Source organism: Motacilla alba, chromosome 4 (assembly GCF_015832195.1).
Source record: "Motacilla alba alba isolate MOTALB_02 chromosome 4, Motacilla_alba_V1.0_pri, whole genome shotgun sequence".
In the NCBI taxonomy this organism is placed as follows: domain Eukaryota; kingdom Metazoa; phylum Chordata; class Aves; order Passeriformes; family Motacillidae; genus Motacilla; species Motacilla alba.
This window is the reverse complement of record NC_052019.1, coordinates 18430569-18451679: the sequence shown is the minus strand read 5'-3', so window position 1 is coordinate 18451679 and position 21111 is coordinate 18430569. Positions and strand designations below refer to the sequence as shown.

Sequence of the window (21111 nt, the reverse complement as noted above, 5' to 3'; positions counted from 1 at the left end):
CAACCAACTGAATGAAATGTCAGACATTCTGCAACTAAGAATAAGATTAAAAGGAGTCAGGTGCACTAGTTGCAAAAATGAAGTTGCTAAAGTTAAACAATTAAACACAGTTCATTTTTTCTTATTTAATAAATTATATAAAAAAGTGAAACTTTTTTTTACACATTATTAAAAACAGTTTCTTATCTAACTTCAGCAATAATACAAGCAAAAATGAAACCGATTTAGATTTTTGGGTGGACATTCCATATCCCATTTAAGTGGAGTCCAGTGCGCACAGCCTCACAAGTACTGATGACGTTTCACTCCCAGGGTTGGTCTTCTTTTGTGCTGTTCTGGTTCCATAGATGACCTCACTGTTTATTTGGGGAAAAAAACCAAAACAAACAAAACAAACAAAAAAGCAAACCCATATTGCTTGGTCAACATTGAAAAAAAAAAAACCAACAAAATGTGGCAAGTTTCAACACCTGTTTAAACCGTAAGTACTTTTGTATCATCATACAGATGTTCAATTATGTTTGTCACAGAAACAGTAACATGGCATTTTATATTTAGCCTTGCAGAAGAAAATGAAACCCGACAGTTTATGCACATACACGCACAGAGTACACTTGACAAGAACACTTTTATGTGGTTTACATTTCACTTTTATTTAATCCTCAAAACTGCCCATATTGCAGGGATTTTCTTGATGAAATATGGAACTGAGCAATTAATTCTACAAAATTATGGTAAAAACTTGCTCGTTTTTCTACCTTTATTGCTAAGAAACTTTACAGGTGCACAGTTTGTAAAAATAACCCTTTTAAGACTGAATGTATACACATGCTACAGGATTTTAAAAAATTACATTAGCATAGCACCTCCAGATGGGGCAAATGCAGTGCTGAACACAGACAGAATGTTTATGAAGTTAGAACTGCTCATTTATTTTACAGCTTCTAAAGGGAAGAAATTGTTCAGTCCTAAAAGGGTTAAGTAGAAACCCTAATATACTTCTTTTTCTAACAAAGCTGCCACTCAATCCCACAGTACAGTGCTTGAAAACAAAGTCAAAAGTCTGGCACAGGAAAGTATACACATTTGTTCAGTACTCATAAACACAGCTGCTTTTGAAAGAAAGTAAATAATATGGTTAATAATTGAAGAGCATCTTAGTTTCAAGATGGACATCTCTATGGAGTCATTTAATCCACAAGTGGGTAGAATACTTCCAATAGATAATTTGATTCACTAGGCATTAATATTTTCTATATGGGGAATTCATCAATTTATGTCTTGAGTTAATGTCTTTTCAGGTAACCATTCTGATTTTTTAAGTCTGTGCAATGAAAACAAGTACAGAATACCATTATTAACATAGTTGTGGGATGCCCTCGGGGCAAATAATTAGGAAAAACATCAGCAGCAGATTATTAAAGACTACGCTAGTGTTGAATTCTGAAATGCAGTTCCAAGCAACAGAAAACAAGAAAAGGCATAGCTAAATTAGAGCACTCACTTTGCTTCTTCTTCCTATAGCTGGAACTATAACAACATTCTGAACACAGACTCAATTTCTATGTATACAGAATTAACAGCAGACTTAACAGCTAGACTTGAACAGTTATAAGAGTTTCATAGTGAAACATTTTATAAGTAGTTTTATCAAAATCTTGAGATATTGTTAATATCATGAAAATTGTTAACAGCTTACAAGGCCAATATATGTAACAATATCACCCCACAGAAAAAAAGTTCAGGAAGATAATATATCTGAACAACTGGACGTATTAACAACAGTAAGGACCTGGAAGACCATTTCTGTACTACAGAGTAACTACTGGCAACAAGAGAGCCACAAGCCAAATGAAAAAAATGTGGTTTAAAATGATATTCTAAGCAGAATAGGCTTTTTTCACTCACTTGGCTGTAGTGTGTAGAACAGCAGATATTAGGATAAATCTTTACAAGTCAAGGGATATATCTATTGGGCAAAATTACCGCATGTAAAGAAACTGAATATAAAAAGTATTGCATTTATATGTAAAAAAATTTAAAATAATGAGTATAAAAGCACATGTCAAGTTCTGAAAAGCTATTTTAAATAGTCTTTGAAGGTTAAAAGGCTTGTTATGGTTTGCCTGCTGTGTGTCTATCATGGTTTCTTTCTTTCTCTAAATCTGATATATGTATCTTGCTTATTTTAATTCTCAGTCTAATCAGTGATGAAAATCTGTGGCTCTTGAACTAAGCTGTACTGTAAGATATTTATGTGCTTCTAACAAAAACACTGTGAAACGATTCCTGCCACAACACAATAAACCAAAATTTTACAGCATATACAAAGGTAAACAGATTTGCAAGTAAATGCCAGTAAACAGTTTAAAACAGAGATAAGGCCACAATGAATCCTGCCCTTGGTCACTGAAATGGAGATGAGGTGAGGCAGCATTCACTAGTGCTAGGAACCAGCATTGCGACTACGTCATGGGAACACGTTCTGCAATACAGAGTAACGGGTATGAAGGCCTGTGGCAGAATACAAGCACATTTCAGGAGGACAGTGGCACTGATTTTACTATTTGCTAAATATGCTTTATAACCAATTTCTTCCTTTAAACACATTGTTTTCACACGTACAACGGAGCACGAAAGCAAACAGGTAGAATGGAGCGTGAGAGTACACAAATATGGTGGAGAGACGATGCTTTAAAATGGTGGTGGGTGTTGAAACTGGAATCAGTGGTCAGAAGTAAAAACCCTATGAAAACGGTCAACAGGTAAGCTTGTAAGCAATGCACTGTAGGAAACCACAGGTTCACATTTACACAGCAGTTGTGACTTTTGCTTCAGGGTACAGAAAAGGCTGAACACATCATGAAATTTTGGCTTTTAAAGAGGAAGATCACACGGTCAGAACTTTTCCTACAAGTCTATGCTTAGCTTTGTGACTACAAATGAACTACTGGGGTATACGGTCAAATACAAATGAAGCAGGCAGGTCTACAAGGAGGGACAAAACACGGTAAAGTCAAAATGAAAAACAAATGCAACAACCAACAAAGTCAAAGTGCAAATGAGCCTTGAATTTATGCTGGAGAGAAGACTTGAATGTTGCACAAGTTGTTGGCAGGGAAAGGGAAACCCACAGGAAACAAGGATGGGAGGAGTTGACATCTTCATAGTGCTTTTATGATTTTCTATTTGCCCATTTCTAAGTAATAAAATTTACTTCTAGTTATTACTGTATGATCACTTCACAATGAAAGCACGTTCTCAATACAAGTGTTACACAAAAGTCTGGCCTAATTTACTGAACAGTATGAAGAAAAACATGCTTGTTGTGATTCTCAAGTGATGAAGGGCATCACCTACCAATCCCATTTGTAGCACATACTTCTCATGGTACTTTAGTTTCATGCCAACAAGACAGAAGACATGCTGCCAAATGAAGTTATTGGGAACATTCCACTTTTGAAATAAAACATTTAACTTACACTTAATACAAATTATGTACAAGATTAGAAAAACCTGAACAGATCCTGAAACATTTTCAGATGTAATATGACTGAGCAAGGAAGAGGGGGAATAACCCAGTAACAACCCTTCAAAAACACCAACGTATGCCTGTGACATGAACAATCATTAATATGACTGCTTGAGATGCCACTTTTAGGAAAAAAACTCATGTAATGTTAGAACCTCATGAATTATCACTATAAATACATATTTAAAAAAGAAAAACAGAAATAACTATTAACAATGACTGAAAACAGAGCACTAAAGTTAACATACATTGCATGTATTGCAGGCAAGGCAGAGGCATTTTTTAAAGCTTTTGCACAGACTTCATATAATCTTAAAAAAAATATGCTGGCCTTTACAAGGTTCTACTTGCTGAAATAAAAACAATTTCAGTTCATAAAAAGTCACAAGACTTCAGTTTAAAAAAAGGAACAGTTCCAGCCACAGACCAAAAATATATATATTTTTTTAAAACTGGAAGAGTATGGTAATTAGATTATACAAGCATGGTCAGGCTTGGAACCTGAATATACTTCAGAGCAAAAGCTCAGAGGAAAAAAAAATATAAACTATTTGGTAACAAAAGTGTACTATATGTTGTGATACAAAAAAGGTATGGTGAAAATGTACCTTTTATACTAAAGCTTATACAAGTTCCTTGGTCCATAAAAACTATGTTGTGTTCATGTTTTCTAGTTTGCTCAACATGTATCCCAGCCACATTTTTGTTTCTTGCCCACTAAAAAAACCACAGCTGAAAAATAGATTTTCAATAAAGTTCTTATGTTTCGGATGTTGGTTTTTTCTTTTTTATTGTGGCTTCTGTTTTTAAGATCAGCACTTGCAGGTAACAAGGTTGAAATCATATCACCTAAAATGGAAAAGTGTTTTCCCATGAAACCACAAAAAATTGTTCAGTTCTCTTGAATGTAGCACGAAAAGTCAATTAAAGTCCAGACAAACAACAGTAGTTAGGAAACTACAGTTGCCGTAGATGATGTGACATTGGTGGGGTTTGTGCTGACGCTTGTGTAACTTCCCTCACTGTTTGTGTTTGTTTCACTGGAGGCCATGAGGCTTGAGTTGGCTCTGAGGATTGCTCCAGCAGCACTGCAGTGTGGCCGTGGCCCTGGTTCCGGTGTGTATGTAAAGGTAAGGCTGGTGGAGTAAATTATGCCATCGTTACGGACCAAAGTTACTGGAACCTGGACTGGCTGTCGGACCCACCTCCAACCCTCTCGAAACGCAGAAATGTCTGGAACAACACAAAGCATGCTCTCTGCACATCTGAAAAACAGGAGAGTCAACTGAGTACAATGTATTTAAGTTGGAAGAATTCAATAGAACAGGAACAGCTCTGTTGGAAGAGGACCTACAATATTCAACTAGCGCACACACCGACCACTTCAGGGCTGACCAAAAGTTACAATCATATTATTAAAGCCCAATTCCCTTTATGTGGTTAAACACAGAGAGGCTCGGGGCATCAACCACCTTGCTAGGAAGCCTATTCTAGTGTCTGATTACCTTCTCAGTAAAGAAATGCTGCCCAATGTCCAGTCTAAATCTTCCCTGGGGCAGCTTTAAACCATTCCCATGTGTCCTGGCACATGATAGCAGGAAGCACAGCTCAGCAGCTCCCTCTCAACTTCCCCTCCTCAAGAAGCTGCAGAGAGCAAAGAGCGCACCTCTCAGCCTCCTTTTCTCTAAACCAGACAAGCCCAAAGTGCTCAGCTGCAACTCCTTGGGCTTTCCAGACCTTCACCATCTTTGCCACAGTTCTCTGGACATGTTCTGGTACCTGAACATCCTTCTTAAACTGGGGAGCCCTGAACTGCATGCAGTGCTCGTGGTGAGGCTGCACCAGTGCTGACTGCAGTGGGACAGACACATCTTTTGACCAGCTGGATGCAGTTTGGCCTCCATGCTGCCAGGGCACATTGCTAACTCATCCTGAGCCTCTGGCAACCAGCACTCTCAGACCCCTTTCTGCAGTGCAGTAAAGTGTACACTTGAGCATGTACACAAGTATACACTCTTCAAAGCACCCAGTAAAACATAAACACCATAGAAGTAATAGAAAATATTGTACCTGTACATGGTTTCAGCTTCCACATCCCCAAACCAGACACGTAAATTTGGAGTGAAGTTCTGTCCTGTAAGTTCCAACATTGCTACATCCCCACCACCATTCAACTGGAAACAGAGCAAATAGAAAAAGAACAAGAAAATCCCCCCCCAAATATGTATTATTAAGAATAAATGCTCTCCCCTCGGAAAAAACAAACAAACAGAAAACCCCAACAAACAAAAAAAACCCACCAACCAAAAAAACTCACACACAAAACCTTCACATGCAGATAAGAACTTTAAACAGTGCTGGTTTTATCAGCTGGACAAAACCAAAACACAAACACAATCTACCCAACTATCAACTAGTATAAAGAAGTAACATGTCTAAAAGATACTGCCAATTAATTTGATACTATGAAGGAATTTCCAAGTTTTGAGAAGGGCCATTTAGAATAGATGCCTACAAGGCTTTGAAAACAGAGAACAAAATCTTTCATAGAAAGTGTTAGGGGAGCTTTAAGTTTTTCCTCTGACAAATGCTGGGTTTTTTTTAGTAAGGTTATCTTTGATCTTTAATTGGCAAGAGTCAAAAAGAATTTCTAAATAATCAAACAGAAGTCCTAAGGATATCACTATCATGGTAGAAAAGGTTGCAGAAATCAAATTCTAGTTGTATACAACAATATTAGCATTATTCCTATGATGGATAGGCTCATGTAATGTAAGGAAATGTAAGAAAGAAAAATTATTACAACAAAGTGATTTTATTATTTATAAAGCTATTAAGTCTGTTTTCCTACAGTATTTCACAAGGATACCATGAAGGTTAAATGAGTATGACAAAAATAATCTCACAAAAAACCAGTTTATTAAAACAAACTACTAACTTACTTGAAGACTTTCCACAACAGGCACAGGTGTCACTGGAGCATGGACTGGACCCATCCCCTCATAAAATGTGTATTCTGCTTTGTCTGTGCTAATGATTGTCCAAGAAGCTCCATCATTAATCATTTCTTTATTTGGTTCTTTTGGGCATGGAGTGGCCTTAGAGAGAAAGAAAGGTTTAAAATCTCATCTGTAGATATGTTTGTCAAGTTGCAGATCTAAAAACCAAGTCAGCCAGTAACATTGCCTGATATTTAAAAACATGTTTCCTTATTTTTTCCTCTAAAAGTGACCTAGGGAAACCCTCTTCACATTTCAGAAAAACTACTATAGGAATAATGCTTCTCAGCCTCTTTCCATTGTCCCAATTCAGGACAGAACTGAAATGACTCTTTACCAATCCTTCCTGTCCCTTCCTTTAAATTAAGGGACATCTTCAATGTTAGCTTCTAATTTCCTACCTCTACTTTTCTTACCCAAGAAGGTACAGCTGCTCTAAGGAAGTCCTGAATCTCTGCCAAGCATGGCCATCTTCCTGGAGCACAGCATTATCTCTCAACATCCTTTGTTATTTGAGCTGACCCCAAAATATTTAAAGAAAATTGCAGTACTTAGGTAGTCCTAGTCAAAGTCTTCAGAGTCACAGAATATTCTGAGTTGGAAGTGACCCACAAGGGTCATCCAGTCCAACTCAAGTAAAGACTAGGCATGTTCAGGGACTGAACCCACCACTTTGTTGTTTTCAGCACCATGCTCTGACCAGCTGAGCCAATCTCAGGGATTTTGTTGGTCTGGCAGGAATTACCATGTGAAAGTGTTACAAGCATGCTAGCATAAAAGAGACTAAAACCCGATGTTTTTCTCCACCTGCTGGAGAAAAAAATATTTCTGAGATAGTTCTGTTCTTTACAGACAAATCAAATTTCTGTGGCTTTTCAGGTTACTGTGGGCCAACTGCCACAGCTGTCTATGTTTACACTCTTAGCCAAGAGCAACACACAGCAGCTCTGCTGAGTTCATAATGAAACGAGATTATCAACTGTATCATTTCCTATTTGCTGTAACCTAGAAAGGGACACAGAAATAAGAGGTGCAGCTCCACTGGCATATGTCAACATATTAAGCCACAGTATCAAGACCACATGCACAAGTTTCTAGCGTGTTTCCTTTTTCTCCACTGGAGAAACCAGAATTCATTTTCCAGACAGACATGGAAGAAGATTATGAGGAAAGAAAATCAGATTTGGAAAGGCACAGATAACAATTTGTTGCTTTCCATCATCTCTTTTCAAAACAAAGTATTAGACTTACATTCAAAACCTATTGCAAAAATGGCATTCATACATATTTTGGGGATGCTTGAGAAAATTTTGCAGCTACACTTATCTATTGAAACAGTTTTGAACAACTTACTTGAAATTGGATTATTCTCTCCTGGGAAAGGCACAAATACATTCTCTCAGTGTCTTTAAGGTAAAATGCACATTTATGGAGCTGTGATACTGGATCATCTGCATCCAATAATGCTGTTTGTTTATCTACTTTTCGAATTATCTGTGAATGAAAATTGTACATATATACTTAGAAGGATTTCTATGCTTTATTACATACATGCAGTCAGTAAAGGAAGTGAAAAGTAATTTTTATAACACTTCCATGCCTCTCATTTTAATATCAACACTAGTTTGTAATTCTTAATGCTTTTGAAACAAGAACACAACACTGAAGTGATACTTCAATGTGCTGCAGGCATATATATTTTATCTACTTTTGCTGAAGGAGTGGGGAAAAAAAATTGAAGCTTCAGCAAAATCTACTTTCCTTTCATTTGCTGGTGTAAAAGAGCAGCTATTAATTATATAGTCATCTTCATTACTATTAATTACTATTTTTAGTAATTAATATGTTTCTACAGAGGCTTTCACTACCGACAGAATCATCAACATTCTGTTGCTGAAACTGGTTGCTGAAGGAGAAGAATTAAAATAAGGATTAACTGAAGATATTGAGATGTCCTTAAATACAGTTTTGGAAACAATAATCATAACATATCTTATCAGTAGTTGATCATTAAATATTACTTAAAAACAACTGCAAAGAGCAACTGCTTCTTACATTTGGCAGTGCAGTGAAAAAATATCTGCTGACTTAATTCAGATCTCTTTTCCCAAATCATTTCTAAAATCAAGAGCTATTCCCTTAGTGAAAATCTGTAGCTCGTAATTTTAACTCAACTCCTAGAAAGAAGTTTAATGCTTTATGCAATACTACCAAATGCAACAGCCAAAGTGCCTGAATATTTCTAAGCTGACAATCAGAAACCAATTGTCCTCTGCAATATCTAATTATAACAGAGAGTATTATTGGCAGTATATATTTAAGGGTTAATTGTTTTTTCTTCTAAATTCTTTGTATTTGCTTATAAATACCTGCAAGTTATCTTTTAATTGCATCACCTTCCATCAGTCCTGTAAGCAGTATGACAAATGTTCCCCACGGCAAACAAAACAGGAACTTTTAGCCTAACTTGTTTTAATCTGTTTCTACTTACAAATAAGGTTTCTGGAATAATAAATGATGGCATCTCATTTCATCAATAAAGAAGTATTAACATGAAGCCCACAAAAAGGTGACATCCTGTTACTGAATTTCCTGTGCTTGAACCATATCTGTAGCGTAAGCAGTGTAACTGCTTTTATTGTCGAACGAAATTTTTATTTTGTACCATTTACACTAAACAAGCTATTATCTTTTTCTTTTAGCTAAGTTTGGTATTAGGAGAGAAATTCACATTACAGTCCCAGCAAAATTAGTCTGGAAAGGGGAACAAAAGCCTGACTGCAGGAAGTCTGTTTTTATATTGATGCATTCTAGAGATTGCTTCTACCTAAACTGGAATTAGCAGAGCCTTGTACAAAACTCGTAATGAGCTCACAAACCACAATTTTGCAGAAGATCCTGTATGAACACTATTGATTATAAATCTCATAAAATTCCACTTAGGCCAGGATTAAGTGCATAAAACAGGGAAAAAAATCTAAAATTATACTTAACTTTATTTACAAAACCCAGCACTGTGTATCCAGAAGTAATATTTTATTTAGTTCACAAAACTTAACTGGTTGTTCCAAAGGCAATTTCCGTGTTTCAGATTTAAAACAGATAGTATTAATAAATATGAAAAAATGGTTTTTGTAAGCTGTTAGTGGTATAATATATCCTCAGGAGTACACAGAAGTGCTTTTATATTCAAATCAGTCAAGCATTTTTAAAGCTGTGCTGGAACTCAACACATGGAAGAGTCCTACTGGCTGAAAATATTTCATTCATCTATTCAGTATCAATATTCGAAGCATTTTGGAACAGAGATATCTACAACACTGTTTTTAAAATAGACAGATTAACCTATTTTGGCAGTCTTAAATTCTGAAAAATTCCTTTTTTTTACAAGTTGTTCTTTGTTTACAGAAATAATCTGCAGATATAAAAATACACTTTAATTAAAATAAATGCCATTTCCCATTAAAAAACATGTATTACTCAAAAGCAACACACAACACCAAAAACCGTACACACTGCAAACCAAACTACGGGATTACAGTAAATTGCCATCTATAAATTAATTACAGCATTGGGAAAATGAAACTGTACCAGTCTCGGGAGTGCCATGCCAGTAACTGAGCATACAAGTTTGACAGTCTGCCCATAGTGAATGTAGCCATCTCTCACTGTGAATTCTTCTCCTTCTGATTCATCATCATCCACTGCATGAAACAGGAATTTTCAGAATTACTTGGTTCAATCATTATTTTTCTTGATACAAGAAACATTTAACATCATGCTATTACATCAAATATACACTCAGTAACAAAACAAGTGTGCATATGGGCAATTAATATGGAGGAAAAAATGCAGGATGCTTTTTTGTGAGGATGAAGGAAAGAAAGTGAAGAAAAATACACAGATTTGCTTTTACTTACACAGGTGAATGTAAAATGCTCCCCACTGTTGTGAACTGGCATGGAAATTACCACCTTCTACGTGCAAATATCTGGTGCTAACTGTTTGGGATCGAAGTCTATTAAATAGTGCCACTTTTGTCCCTGATGCAATACATACTGCAAGGAACACATACAGACTTGAGATTATAAAATTACTTCATTATTACATAGAAAAGTATCAAAAAGTCACAAATAACATAAATAACTGAAGAATACTTGAAATCAAGACATAATTATCAAATATTGGTTAATTTAGAAAATATTTATATTTGTGACAGACCAAAAATAGACATAAAATTATGAGTGCAATAACATACATAGTGGCTGTTCTCCAAAGGCATGCTAGGCTCACAGAATTCTGCCACTTAGCCAAATAGGCTAGTGCTTGCCAGCTTCTGTTCATAGTTCTCCAGCAACTGATTTAAGCAGAAGCTTTAGCTTGCCCTTGTGAAGTACTTAAAGACAACTTTCAGCAATCATTTGAAGAATATTTGAAATACAAAGACACAGTATTCTTACAAATCACTAGCAATTGAAAGGAAGATGTAACTATGAAAGAAAGATGTAACTATATCAAATTATAACCATGCAAATTGTAATGTTCTCAGATCTGAACTTATTTGTCATTCAAAAGAGAGAAATGTAAAGTTTGCTCCGCTAAAAAAAAAACAGCAACTAAAATTCTGCCATCAGAACGGGCATGTTGTTCTTCTTGGTTCATAGTTACTATTGAAGAATGTTTGGTTCATATTCACTCTCCATCAAAACTATCTGTCTGAACACAAATTCAACAGTGCATACTCTGAGCCCATGGGCGTGAACCGCACAGCAACAGATTGCCTTTAGTCATGTGCCAAGCTAGCGGCCCCGAGATCCACATTCCATAGGTGAATGGGTTCCAGCCCAACACAGATGGAAGAGCCTTTTAAAGCACTAGTGAAGAGAGAGAGAAAAACAAACAACAAAAAAAAGGGTATCTCTTGAGGTGCTCCAGTGGTATGCAGGCAAAAAAGGTGGAGGAAAAGCAAAAATGTTCCAAATTATACATTAGCACCAGAGATACCATTAGTTGAAAAACATAGTAACCAAATAAATCTGGGTGAAATATCACCATACAGATTTCTTAAATGACTTCTTAAAAGGAACCATGCAAAACAAAAGTAAGAACAACGTGAAAATGGTATGAGACAGTAAGAAGGTGGCAGTGATGTGACAAAGTGCCATTTGGATAACATGATGCTACTCATTTATCACAATCTGAAAGCAATCTCTTTGATACTGATCAAAACATTCTAAGCACCAGATCATGGCAATTAAAGAGATCCAAAAGCTTAGAAAGCTGAGGTAGAACATTCTTACACACTTGTCTACATGAATTCATTCCTCGGAATACACGCAGGTTTGGGTGGGCCTATTATATTTACTAAATAATTACCAGTGACTGCATAAAACTCAACAAGGTAACCTGTCTATATTGGAATATTTTAAAATACACTGATGTGTACAGCTCCAAAATACAGCAAAAAACCAGAAGTTGAAAATTTCATCATACTTCCCTTGTAGTCAAACCTTAGAATACCTAACAAAAAAGTAGTATGGAATAAAATTAATTGCTAAATAAAGAAAAAACAGAGAAATACTTACAGTCTGCATTTTTCAGTGACTGTTTCTTTTTAGAGGGTTTGGAGATTACTTTGATCCTTTTACTGAGGAACACACCGATGTCATCACTATTGCCATAGAACATTTTCACCGACAACATGAAGTGCTTTCTCTTGTCTGAGTCTGATATGTATAATGTTTTGGCAGTGCAATAATTCTGTAGGTGAAAACATACTGTGGTTTACCCTTTGAAGCCAACCCAGCTCAAGAAACTATGCATATTTAACTATGAATAAAACAGGAAAATTGATGCAGTAGTTTCTAAAACAGATGAGAACCTGTTTTTTCCATCTCTTCCCTATGCATTTCTTTTATGACTACTCTTTAGCTTTGTGAAGTGCTGCACCCAACCTCATTACTCTATGATCATTATAAAGACCCTTACCAGGACTAGAAGAGACGACTGGAGACCATAACTGTGTCAAAGCCACCTGTGAGGGGTCAAGAGCACTACTAAAAATTACATTTGATTAGGGCTGTACAGACCCTGCACTGGGCATGCACAACGGACTGCCTGTGCAGAAAATGTACTGAGCTCAACTTTTCTTGAAAGGATGGGAAACGATTGGGTTTTGAAACACAAGGAAGTTACTTTTGGCTAAGTGTTTATGCTAGGTGACAACAGAATTTAAAAAAAAAATCTCATCAAGAACTTCAGTTATTCTTTATTCTTCTCCTATTTTGAATATATGAAGCATTTCTGGTAGACTGTGCTGGAAATACCAGGTAGCTATAAAATACTGCTTAATAAAACAACCAGGTAAAATGAACACTTTTGCTGCTAGTTCTATTCCAACTGTTTAAGCCATCACAAATGCCTTAAAAAAATCTTGTAAGCAATTTATACCACTGTAAAAGTAACCTACTAAATTTTTAAGATGCTACTTCAACTGTATTTTTAAGGCAAAGGGACTTAAAGACTCCTTCTAGCAGCAGATACTTTGATATTTCCTTGATAAGATTATCCACTCATGCAAGCCAAGGAGCAGGACAGAGAATGTGGGCCAGAAACCATATTTTAGTTAGCCACTGATGCCTACCAAATAACCTAACAGTTTACTGAGTCTGCATCAACAACCTACAAATTAAATGTCAGTACCTTGCTATGACCCTAGGAGCCAAAACCAACTATTCAATTGTCCTAAATATTTTGAGGGTTTTTTTTTCAAACCACTATGCAATAAGAAGGGGCATTCCTTAAAATATGCACCAAGCAGCTATAATATCCTTTGCAGTTAGTTATCTTAGTGGTTTATTACAGTTCTTCTACCTTTCCTTCCAAGTTCAGCTGCTGCATTTCTTGGTCACTGTTTCCTATCCCAATGAAGGCGCAAGGTTGTGACTCCTGCTCAGTGCAACCATCCCGCTCCATTTGCTCTTTTTTTTTCTTCCATCCACTGCCCATGAGATACACACATGGAGGAGGACAAAAGAACCTGAAAACAAAGAACATTATGGAATTACACAGTTTTCCATATAAACAAACTGATGTGTATCCAATGCTTTCACATTCACACTTTGCACTTGAGTTTATACAGGCACGCCCTTCATCTTGAAGGTTTTCTAAAATGCAAATTAAAAAAAAAAAAAAAAAAGCAAGGAAAATCAGCAGTAGATGTACTGTCACTGAGAATCTTTCCAGTACAATATATTCCAGGTAACAGTCTGCATCTCTATAAAATACCTTACAAAGAGATTCTGAAAGAAAGGAAAAAAGGCCTCAAAAGTTATTATAGTCTTTTGCAGGTGCTTAACATGATGGAGCAATTAATACACACAGAACAGTTACCCAAACTAATTTAATGGACAACTGCTGACTACAATTCCTAAATGTTGAGAGTTTTGTCATAAGCAAGAAGAGAGTTTATTTTGTCCACACACAAATCTCTCTCCAGTTTTTAAATGGAATAGATAATTTTATATCTTCATCAGTATGTGTAAAAAATAAAGCCTAGTTTTCAGCAGCACTGACTCTAATCAGTCTAGATGCTACTTATAGGAATATGTTCAAAATTAAATTCAGCATTATAATACAATGCATTGGTCTTGAAGTTTCTGCAAATTGTTCAAGTCCAAATCCTGAAAAGGTTTGGTTTCAGTTAGCAAACAAGCTGCTGTGTTTATATCATCATTTCACTATGATCAAAGATAAAGTGCAATGAGTACATCCAGTTGGGGTAGCTAAGGAGGCCCGTAAGGGAAGGGAACATGAAAAAGTTTCTGATTACTTTATTTATTTCAGTTTGGAGAGAAGTGTTATAACTTGGCACTTCTGCAACCCAACAATGACTCCTACCTTACAGCTGAGGGTTTTCTGGCTTTTTTTTTTTTCTTCCTCTTTTTTTTTAATTGGGCTTGGGACATCTGAATTCCAGGCAGAGGGAAGAGGCTCCACGCTGGGGCAGCAGCCAGTTGTGCTGGTGGGCAGGAGATGTCAGGGCAGGGGAATAAACTGAACTGAGGGCTCCAAGTCATGGAAAATGATCAGAGGACAAAATTATTCAGTTTCTGAAGTGTCTGTGGGGAGTCCTGGGCAAGAGAGGTCAGTGCCAGGCAACCGGCTGGACCTGATGATCTGAAAGGTCTTTTCAATCCTAAATGATTCTTATTCCTATTAAACACCATTAATGCTAGTTTTAGTATGAAAATCTAGTGTACAACTCCTATTTATCTCACCTATTCAGCATTATTTTATTTCAGCATGATCACATGTATTTAACAGATATAAACTGTTTTTCTAAGTTATAGAATTCTTAATAGAGGAAACCAAAGTCCTGTTAATAATACCGTAAAATTAAATACACATATTAAGAATACCTAGAAATAAATGCAAATATTTGTAATATTTTTTGTTAATGGAGACAAATGACATATTCTTCGTCAGAGAAACAAATCACCAAATTTTAAGTCTTACTGCTAATTAAAATGTCTTGGTGGTTATTAAAATGATTAAAAATTTACTGTCTGTAGGCAAAAAACTCCTTAAACTTTCTTTCTTGACTATAAATCTGCTGTCAAAATTTTTCACTTGCATTCATTCTATTTACAACACAGCAAAGCAGGTGTTGTACCAATAGGTATACAGCTGAAAGATTTATGAACGTCTTTCAAAAGTATCGTGGTCATCATCTATAAGCTATTCCTGATGAAGAAGTTATGCAAGGAATAAAAATTAGTGTCAACCTTTATTAACAGAGCAATGCTTTGGTAAAAAAAATCCACCACCAAACAAAACCAAAACAAAAATCCAACAAATCCCTTCTATTCCGAATAATATTAGACCATAAAGAAGACGACCCATTTACCTTCTTTCCTTATGTACTATTTGCATTTATCTTACTGGTTAGAACACAAGAAAAGAAAATTCCTACATTTTTTCATACCCTTTCTCATTTCAGCTTTATTCTAAACCAAGTCCTTTGAATAACTACTGCCACTAGATGGCAATAAAGACCTGTAAGAAACAAGGTGTAACCCACTGATGAAGAAAACAAATCACAACCCAAAGCACCCTTAAAATTAGAATGCAGAGAAACGTCTTTGAGAACTTACTGAACAAAGAACTTTTAAATCTGATAAAATTTTAAGTTAAAATAAAATTTGGTTAAAACTCCAAACATGAAGAAAGAGTCTGGACACTCACAATTTTAATGTGTTTTCTTTCTTATATATCTACCTCTTTCTCAGCTTTCAGGCATAGACAGCTACAGTCTTGGGTCTTTTAAACTTTTATTAATATTTGTCTCTTTTTAATAATAAATGTCTCTTTAACTTTTTAATATTTACCACTCCGCAAACTCATGTACAGAAGAAACTAGCTATGAATATTCTATCCAATACAGAAAATGTGAACCAGGTTTGAACTTCAAAAACACTGTATTAAATCAGAAAAACATCAAAGGACAGAACAAGATTCCTTCAGTCAATTCAAGCCAATCAATACAGAGAAAATGTGGTACTTCCAAGCAGAGAAGCTACTCCAACTGAAGTTCCTAGGAAGCAAGGGCTTTAAGGGAAATAAGATCCGCTCGTGTCATTTCTACCTAGTTCTGATGCACTCAATGCTCTCCTCAAACCACAGGCTTCTGTCACAAAGGTTTGCGTTTTCAAATCATCCAAGTCATCTCTGTGTTCATCTTATAGAAGTCTTTGCCTTCAGGAGAATTCAGATGCTTCTATTAGCTAGTTATTTGATATCCAGAGTGACTTTAGAAGGGAAGTTTCTCCCTTCTATCTGTTGGTAAATTCCAAGTGTTTGTCAATTACCCACATTGTTCTGAGTATGAAACTGCTGAGCAATCTTTCTTTATCGGAGAGTAAAGAACTAACAACATCCACTAAAGAACTCAATGTGACAACAAACAAATGAAAAATTATTAGGTAGTGCTAAGGACAAAGCAGTGGAGCCACAGGGTAAGCCCTGGCTAAACTACGCTCTCAATAACTAATTTTATCCAGAGGACAGGCCCATTCAGTTCAGAGAAAGGAAGTACTTGATCAGAAATTACAGGAGCTCCTTCACTAAAAGCTGTAGAACAAGATGCAGCTACAGCATTCTCATGATAATCAGCAGTGATCATGTTTAACTCCAAACAGCACAATCAAAATCCCTATCTGGCTCAGAGTCTTTAGATGAACTATGCCTTGGAATCCAAAACACTTCAGTCCTTTAAACTGCTGAATGTTCACACTGCTCAGACTTTGAAGAGAGAAGTCTCAGCCCACGGTAAATATGGAAAACAATACAAGAAGTGCAAACCAAATACCCACACTCATAAGGACTTAACAGTACCCGAGTCTCTATCAGCTGAATGCCTTTGGAAGGTGACAGTCATCCAACAGTAAACATCAGGCACAAAGTCTTAAATTCAACTAAAGCCCAACCTGAGCTTCTTACCTCCTGGCTTCTTTGCCAAGGTAAAAACCATTAACTTTGTGAAGTACAAGGCTCGTACGAAGGGTTGACTCAAAAAAGGGTTGACTCAACTCCTTTCATTCCTGTTACTTAGAAGTACCAAAACCTCTCAAATTAACCTAGAAAGTCTGCATCCACGCACCTGGAATAGTGGTATTGTGATGCCTATTTAAAACAGGCCAAGCTACATGAGGTCTGCACCATCTACAGTAAGCTTTTAACAGAGTATTTCACCACCTAGTAACCCTCATCAAAACACTGAAAAGTAGTTATTGTGCTAACCTTTTAATTATGATGTGCAAAGTTTGCTAATGGCAAGTTATTTTCCATGACTTTGCAACAAGTAAGACTTAAATAAAGACTGGAACAAGAGGTGGAAGTTTGTCTAGGTTTAAGATCTATATTTACTTGAAAGAGATGTCAAATTTAAGAAATAATTCCTTTTGTAATTTGAATTCCTCATTACAAAAGTAATGCGAAGTAAGTTATTATTTAAGGTCCAAAAATTAACCAGATGATATCTATGCCACAATGAAATCCCATGGAAAACAGGAAATTTGTCTACAAAAATGGGCATAAGTTTCTTTTTAAGATGTATGCAAACCAACTCACTTCAGAAATGGTGAATGTAAAAATGATGAAAACTTGATTATTGAGTTGCATAAAGCAGCATCAAAACTTTACTAATTTTGCTTACTCCAGAAATATGAAGAAACAAAGGCCACAGTTTGCAATAAATAAAGTAGAAACAATTCAAAAACTCAAGAGAAAAACAAAAGAAGAAACAAGAATATAATAATTCATCATTCAGTTTTACTAAGTACCTTAGGGCACCATGGATCCAAGGATTTAATAACTGGCACTTTCCTTTATGCTGATAACAACAGGACATCATTACTGATGCTGACAGTCTGGGAACTAGCAGAACAGTATTAGAGACAGTCTACATGGTACGTTACAGCTTAAGAAAAACTAAAATATTTAGACTGAAAAAATGAAACCTTAGTATGTATAGAACAAGAGGGAACAGGCAGAAACTGCTGCAGCGAAGTTCCACTTGAACACAAGGATGAAATTTTTACTGTGCAGGTGACCGCACATGGAACAGGTTGACCAGAGAGGTTGTGGAGTCTCCCTCCCTGGAGACATTGAAGAACAATCTGGATGCAATCCCATGCCATGTGCTCTAGGATGGACCAGATGTCCCGCCATGGTCCCTTCCAACCTGATTGATTTGGTGACTGATTCCACATCTTCATTTCATACCCATACCACAACAGCAATCATTTCAGCACCATGCTATTTGGTAACCAACAACTAACTATTTTCATTCCTGATCTTCTTTCATACAGCTCTCAAGTTTTTTACACATATTTGACATGCTTCTATTCTTAAACAGATGAATCAGAGATAAGCTGCATGAACAAATGCAACTGTTAGGTCTAGAAACCCACACGTGAAGGAGCATCCTATTTGCTTCTACTAGTCATGCAAAAAAACCACCACACAGTGAAGACTCAAAGAGAAGACTACAGGAAAAGCATCTTTGCCTAAATAGCATTCATTCTCACATATTCCTGCAGATTCTGTCCCTTAGAAAAGTACTTATAATTGTAACATGTACTGTATTGATTTGTGCAAGGAAATGTTTATCATAAATATGGTCATGATTGACCTATCATTCTTTTTAAACTTATTACAGATGTGATTCAGAAACTTATCTTACTGAGGCTAGCAATTTCCCTTTCATATTAATCTGAAATTATTCAGAAAAAAACTCCTCTACAAGTACTCACTGTTGATCACCTCATTTACTCCAACATTAAAATGGAAGGTTTAAAATGAGAACAATTTTAAGCAATGGAAGAAAAGCTTAGCCTATAGATAGGGAACCTCTTGGTAGAAACTGGCATCATTCTATTGAATGCTATGGGTTTGCAGTACTTGTTACATAATTAAATTATTTAGGAGGAAGCATTTTATGTTTCTTCAGACTCCAGTGCAATCTGAAGATTTCTGCAAAAGGCTGTGCACTCAGCTACACAGTGTGGTTTCCTTAGCTCCCAGCTGTAGGCAGACTCCAGTACAGCATAAAAAGTTACCTTTTTTCATTTCCGTATGATTTCTGCGCAACTTTCGCATGGAGTATTAGCACTGTTTGGTCACCTCGCTCCTTCAGGTAATTTCGCATTGCTTCCCTAAAAATCAAAACACAATATAAGTTTTGAAAGTTCTTTTGGTTTTGTTTACGAGAAAACAAAGACAACTTTAGGGAAAAAACCCCAGGACCTGAAATTCTAAAAAGGCCATCATTAACAGGGTCAAGATGTGTTTGCTCACAGTTTAAGACAATTACAGAGGAAAAAGAAGTAACTATCCTGTATAAAACTAGCAATATGAGGTCTGTGATAATTTACAATTATTACATTTTCCAGAAAAAAAAAAAAAAATCTTGTCATGTAAAATCATACCCATGCCAGTAATCACACCATGTTTAAAGTCCTATTTCATTAAGCACCATGCCACAAATTAGAACACATTTTATTAATTAAATATTTCTTCATGACCTATTTAGTATCTCATAAGGACAAATTGTCTAAGCTTTTAACCGAGTGCAATATTTCTATACAAGTTTTTTTTTATTTTGAAGATACTAAGAAAAAAATTAAATTCTTCAGCATATTGTTTCACCTAGTTTTCTAGAGAAAATATCTACTTTCTGCATACAATCAGGTAAAAAAAATTAAAAAAAGTTTTATTGTTCATCATTACTGTAATTACAGATGTTATATAAATGCTGTAATTACCTCAAACACATCAACAACAATTCCTTGAGAGAAGCAAGAGAACAATAACAGCCAGTCACTCTTCTGTATAATAATCTAACTGTTCATTAAGCAGCATGCCAAATTCAACACCCTAGGGATCAGCTGTGCTGGAGTGCTGGCAGGAACACTAGTTCCTGAAGGAGCTTTTGTGGGTTGAATGCCTACCAATGCACTCATCTTCAAAGTCATCTACCAGAGAAATAAATTATGAATTTATCAGGAATTTATGTGAAAAGACAAAACCCTACCTAAGAAGGTTTTTTTGTGTGGTTGTTTGGATTTTTGCCTTTTTTCTGTGAACTGTGCCAACTATTGAATTCCTTAGGACAGATCGAGAAAACCAAACATTTCTAATGAGAAAAATAATGGAAGATAGAAAGCAGTATTTTATTGACCAGACCTTTTCCAAAAGAAATCCCCACACAGTTTCATAGAGAAAAGCAAGTAGATTGAGCCAGGGCTGGGCTGGACAATGAAACACAGCTTTGCTAATGATGTTTTGCAAATTCTTGTGTTTGTCATGCCTGCATAAGACATGATTAATGTCTAGTGATTAGTGAGCTGATTTTCTGCATAAATACCAGGATATAAGAACAGAGAATAGATTTGAATTGCTGTTTTAAATTTGGACTAACTTGATCTATTTACAATTGACATTGGTAAAACTGATGTTTATCCATGAAAGTCCAGCTGGAAGAACTGTTTCAAAACCAGACTCACTAATGTGCAACCATTTTTAAGAGTATATTTAAACCCAAAAGTATAATTCACTGTGAAATTATTATTATACATTTCATTGTGATATATATTAGCTGCATTTAAGTTGTTAAAAAACTTTTAATTTGACAATTTGAAATATTCTATTAAGATTACTATCATACTAAATTAAGAACATCTGTCGTATTAAAAACTCTTCACGTGACTACTATTAAACTTGACTACTATCAAACCCAGCAACTCACATAGAAAACTGCTGGTGCTATCTAATCTTTATTTAGCATTGTATGAGGAAGAAAATTTGTGCTTTCTATTGGTCTGTTTCTACAGTGGATTTGTACAATCCAAGCTCCTGTGATGCTCCCCCTCCAACTCCTCCCACAGATATCTTATGTGCCATTTTTCATTATTCAATCTTAAAATTCTTCATGAAGGTAGTATTACTATAGCTTACACCTAAAACCAACTAGCATAGTAAGAACAAAGTAGTGTTGTTCTGCTGGAGATTAATATTAGT

At 35.8% G+C, this 21111-nt stretch overlaps 1 protein-coding gene across 2 annotated transcripts in view; it reads right to left on the bottom strand.

Moving 5' to 3' along the window:
* Nucleotides 1–632: 632 nt before the first annotated feature.
* Nucleotides 633–21111, bottom strand: part of RBPJ (recombination signal binding protein for immunoglobulin kappa J region) — a 54400-nt gene continuing 33921 nt past the window's right edge. For both annotated transcript variants that reach the window (XM_038135051.1, XM_038135050.1), the window contains exons 3-11: nt 19152–19247; nt 13405–13570; nt 12117–12291; nt 10452–10589; nt 10123–10235; nt 7885–8025; nt 6475–6630; nt 5603–5706; nt 633–4797 (exon numbers count right to left, since the gene is read on the bottom strand). In XM_038135051.1, the coding sequence (XP_037990979.1) occupies nt 4482–4797; nt 5603–5706; nt 6475–6630; nt 7885–8025; nt 10123–10235; nt 10452–10589; nt 12117–12291; nt 13405–13570; nt 19152–19247 (1405 nt within the window). In that variant the 3' untranslated portion in view covers nt 633–4481. The remainder of the gene's footprint in view (nt 4798–5602; nt 5707–6474; nt 6631–7884; nt 8026–10122; nt 10236–10451; nt 10590–12116; nt 12292–13404; nt 13571–19151; nt 19248–21111) is intronic.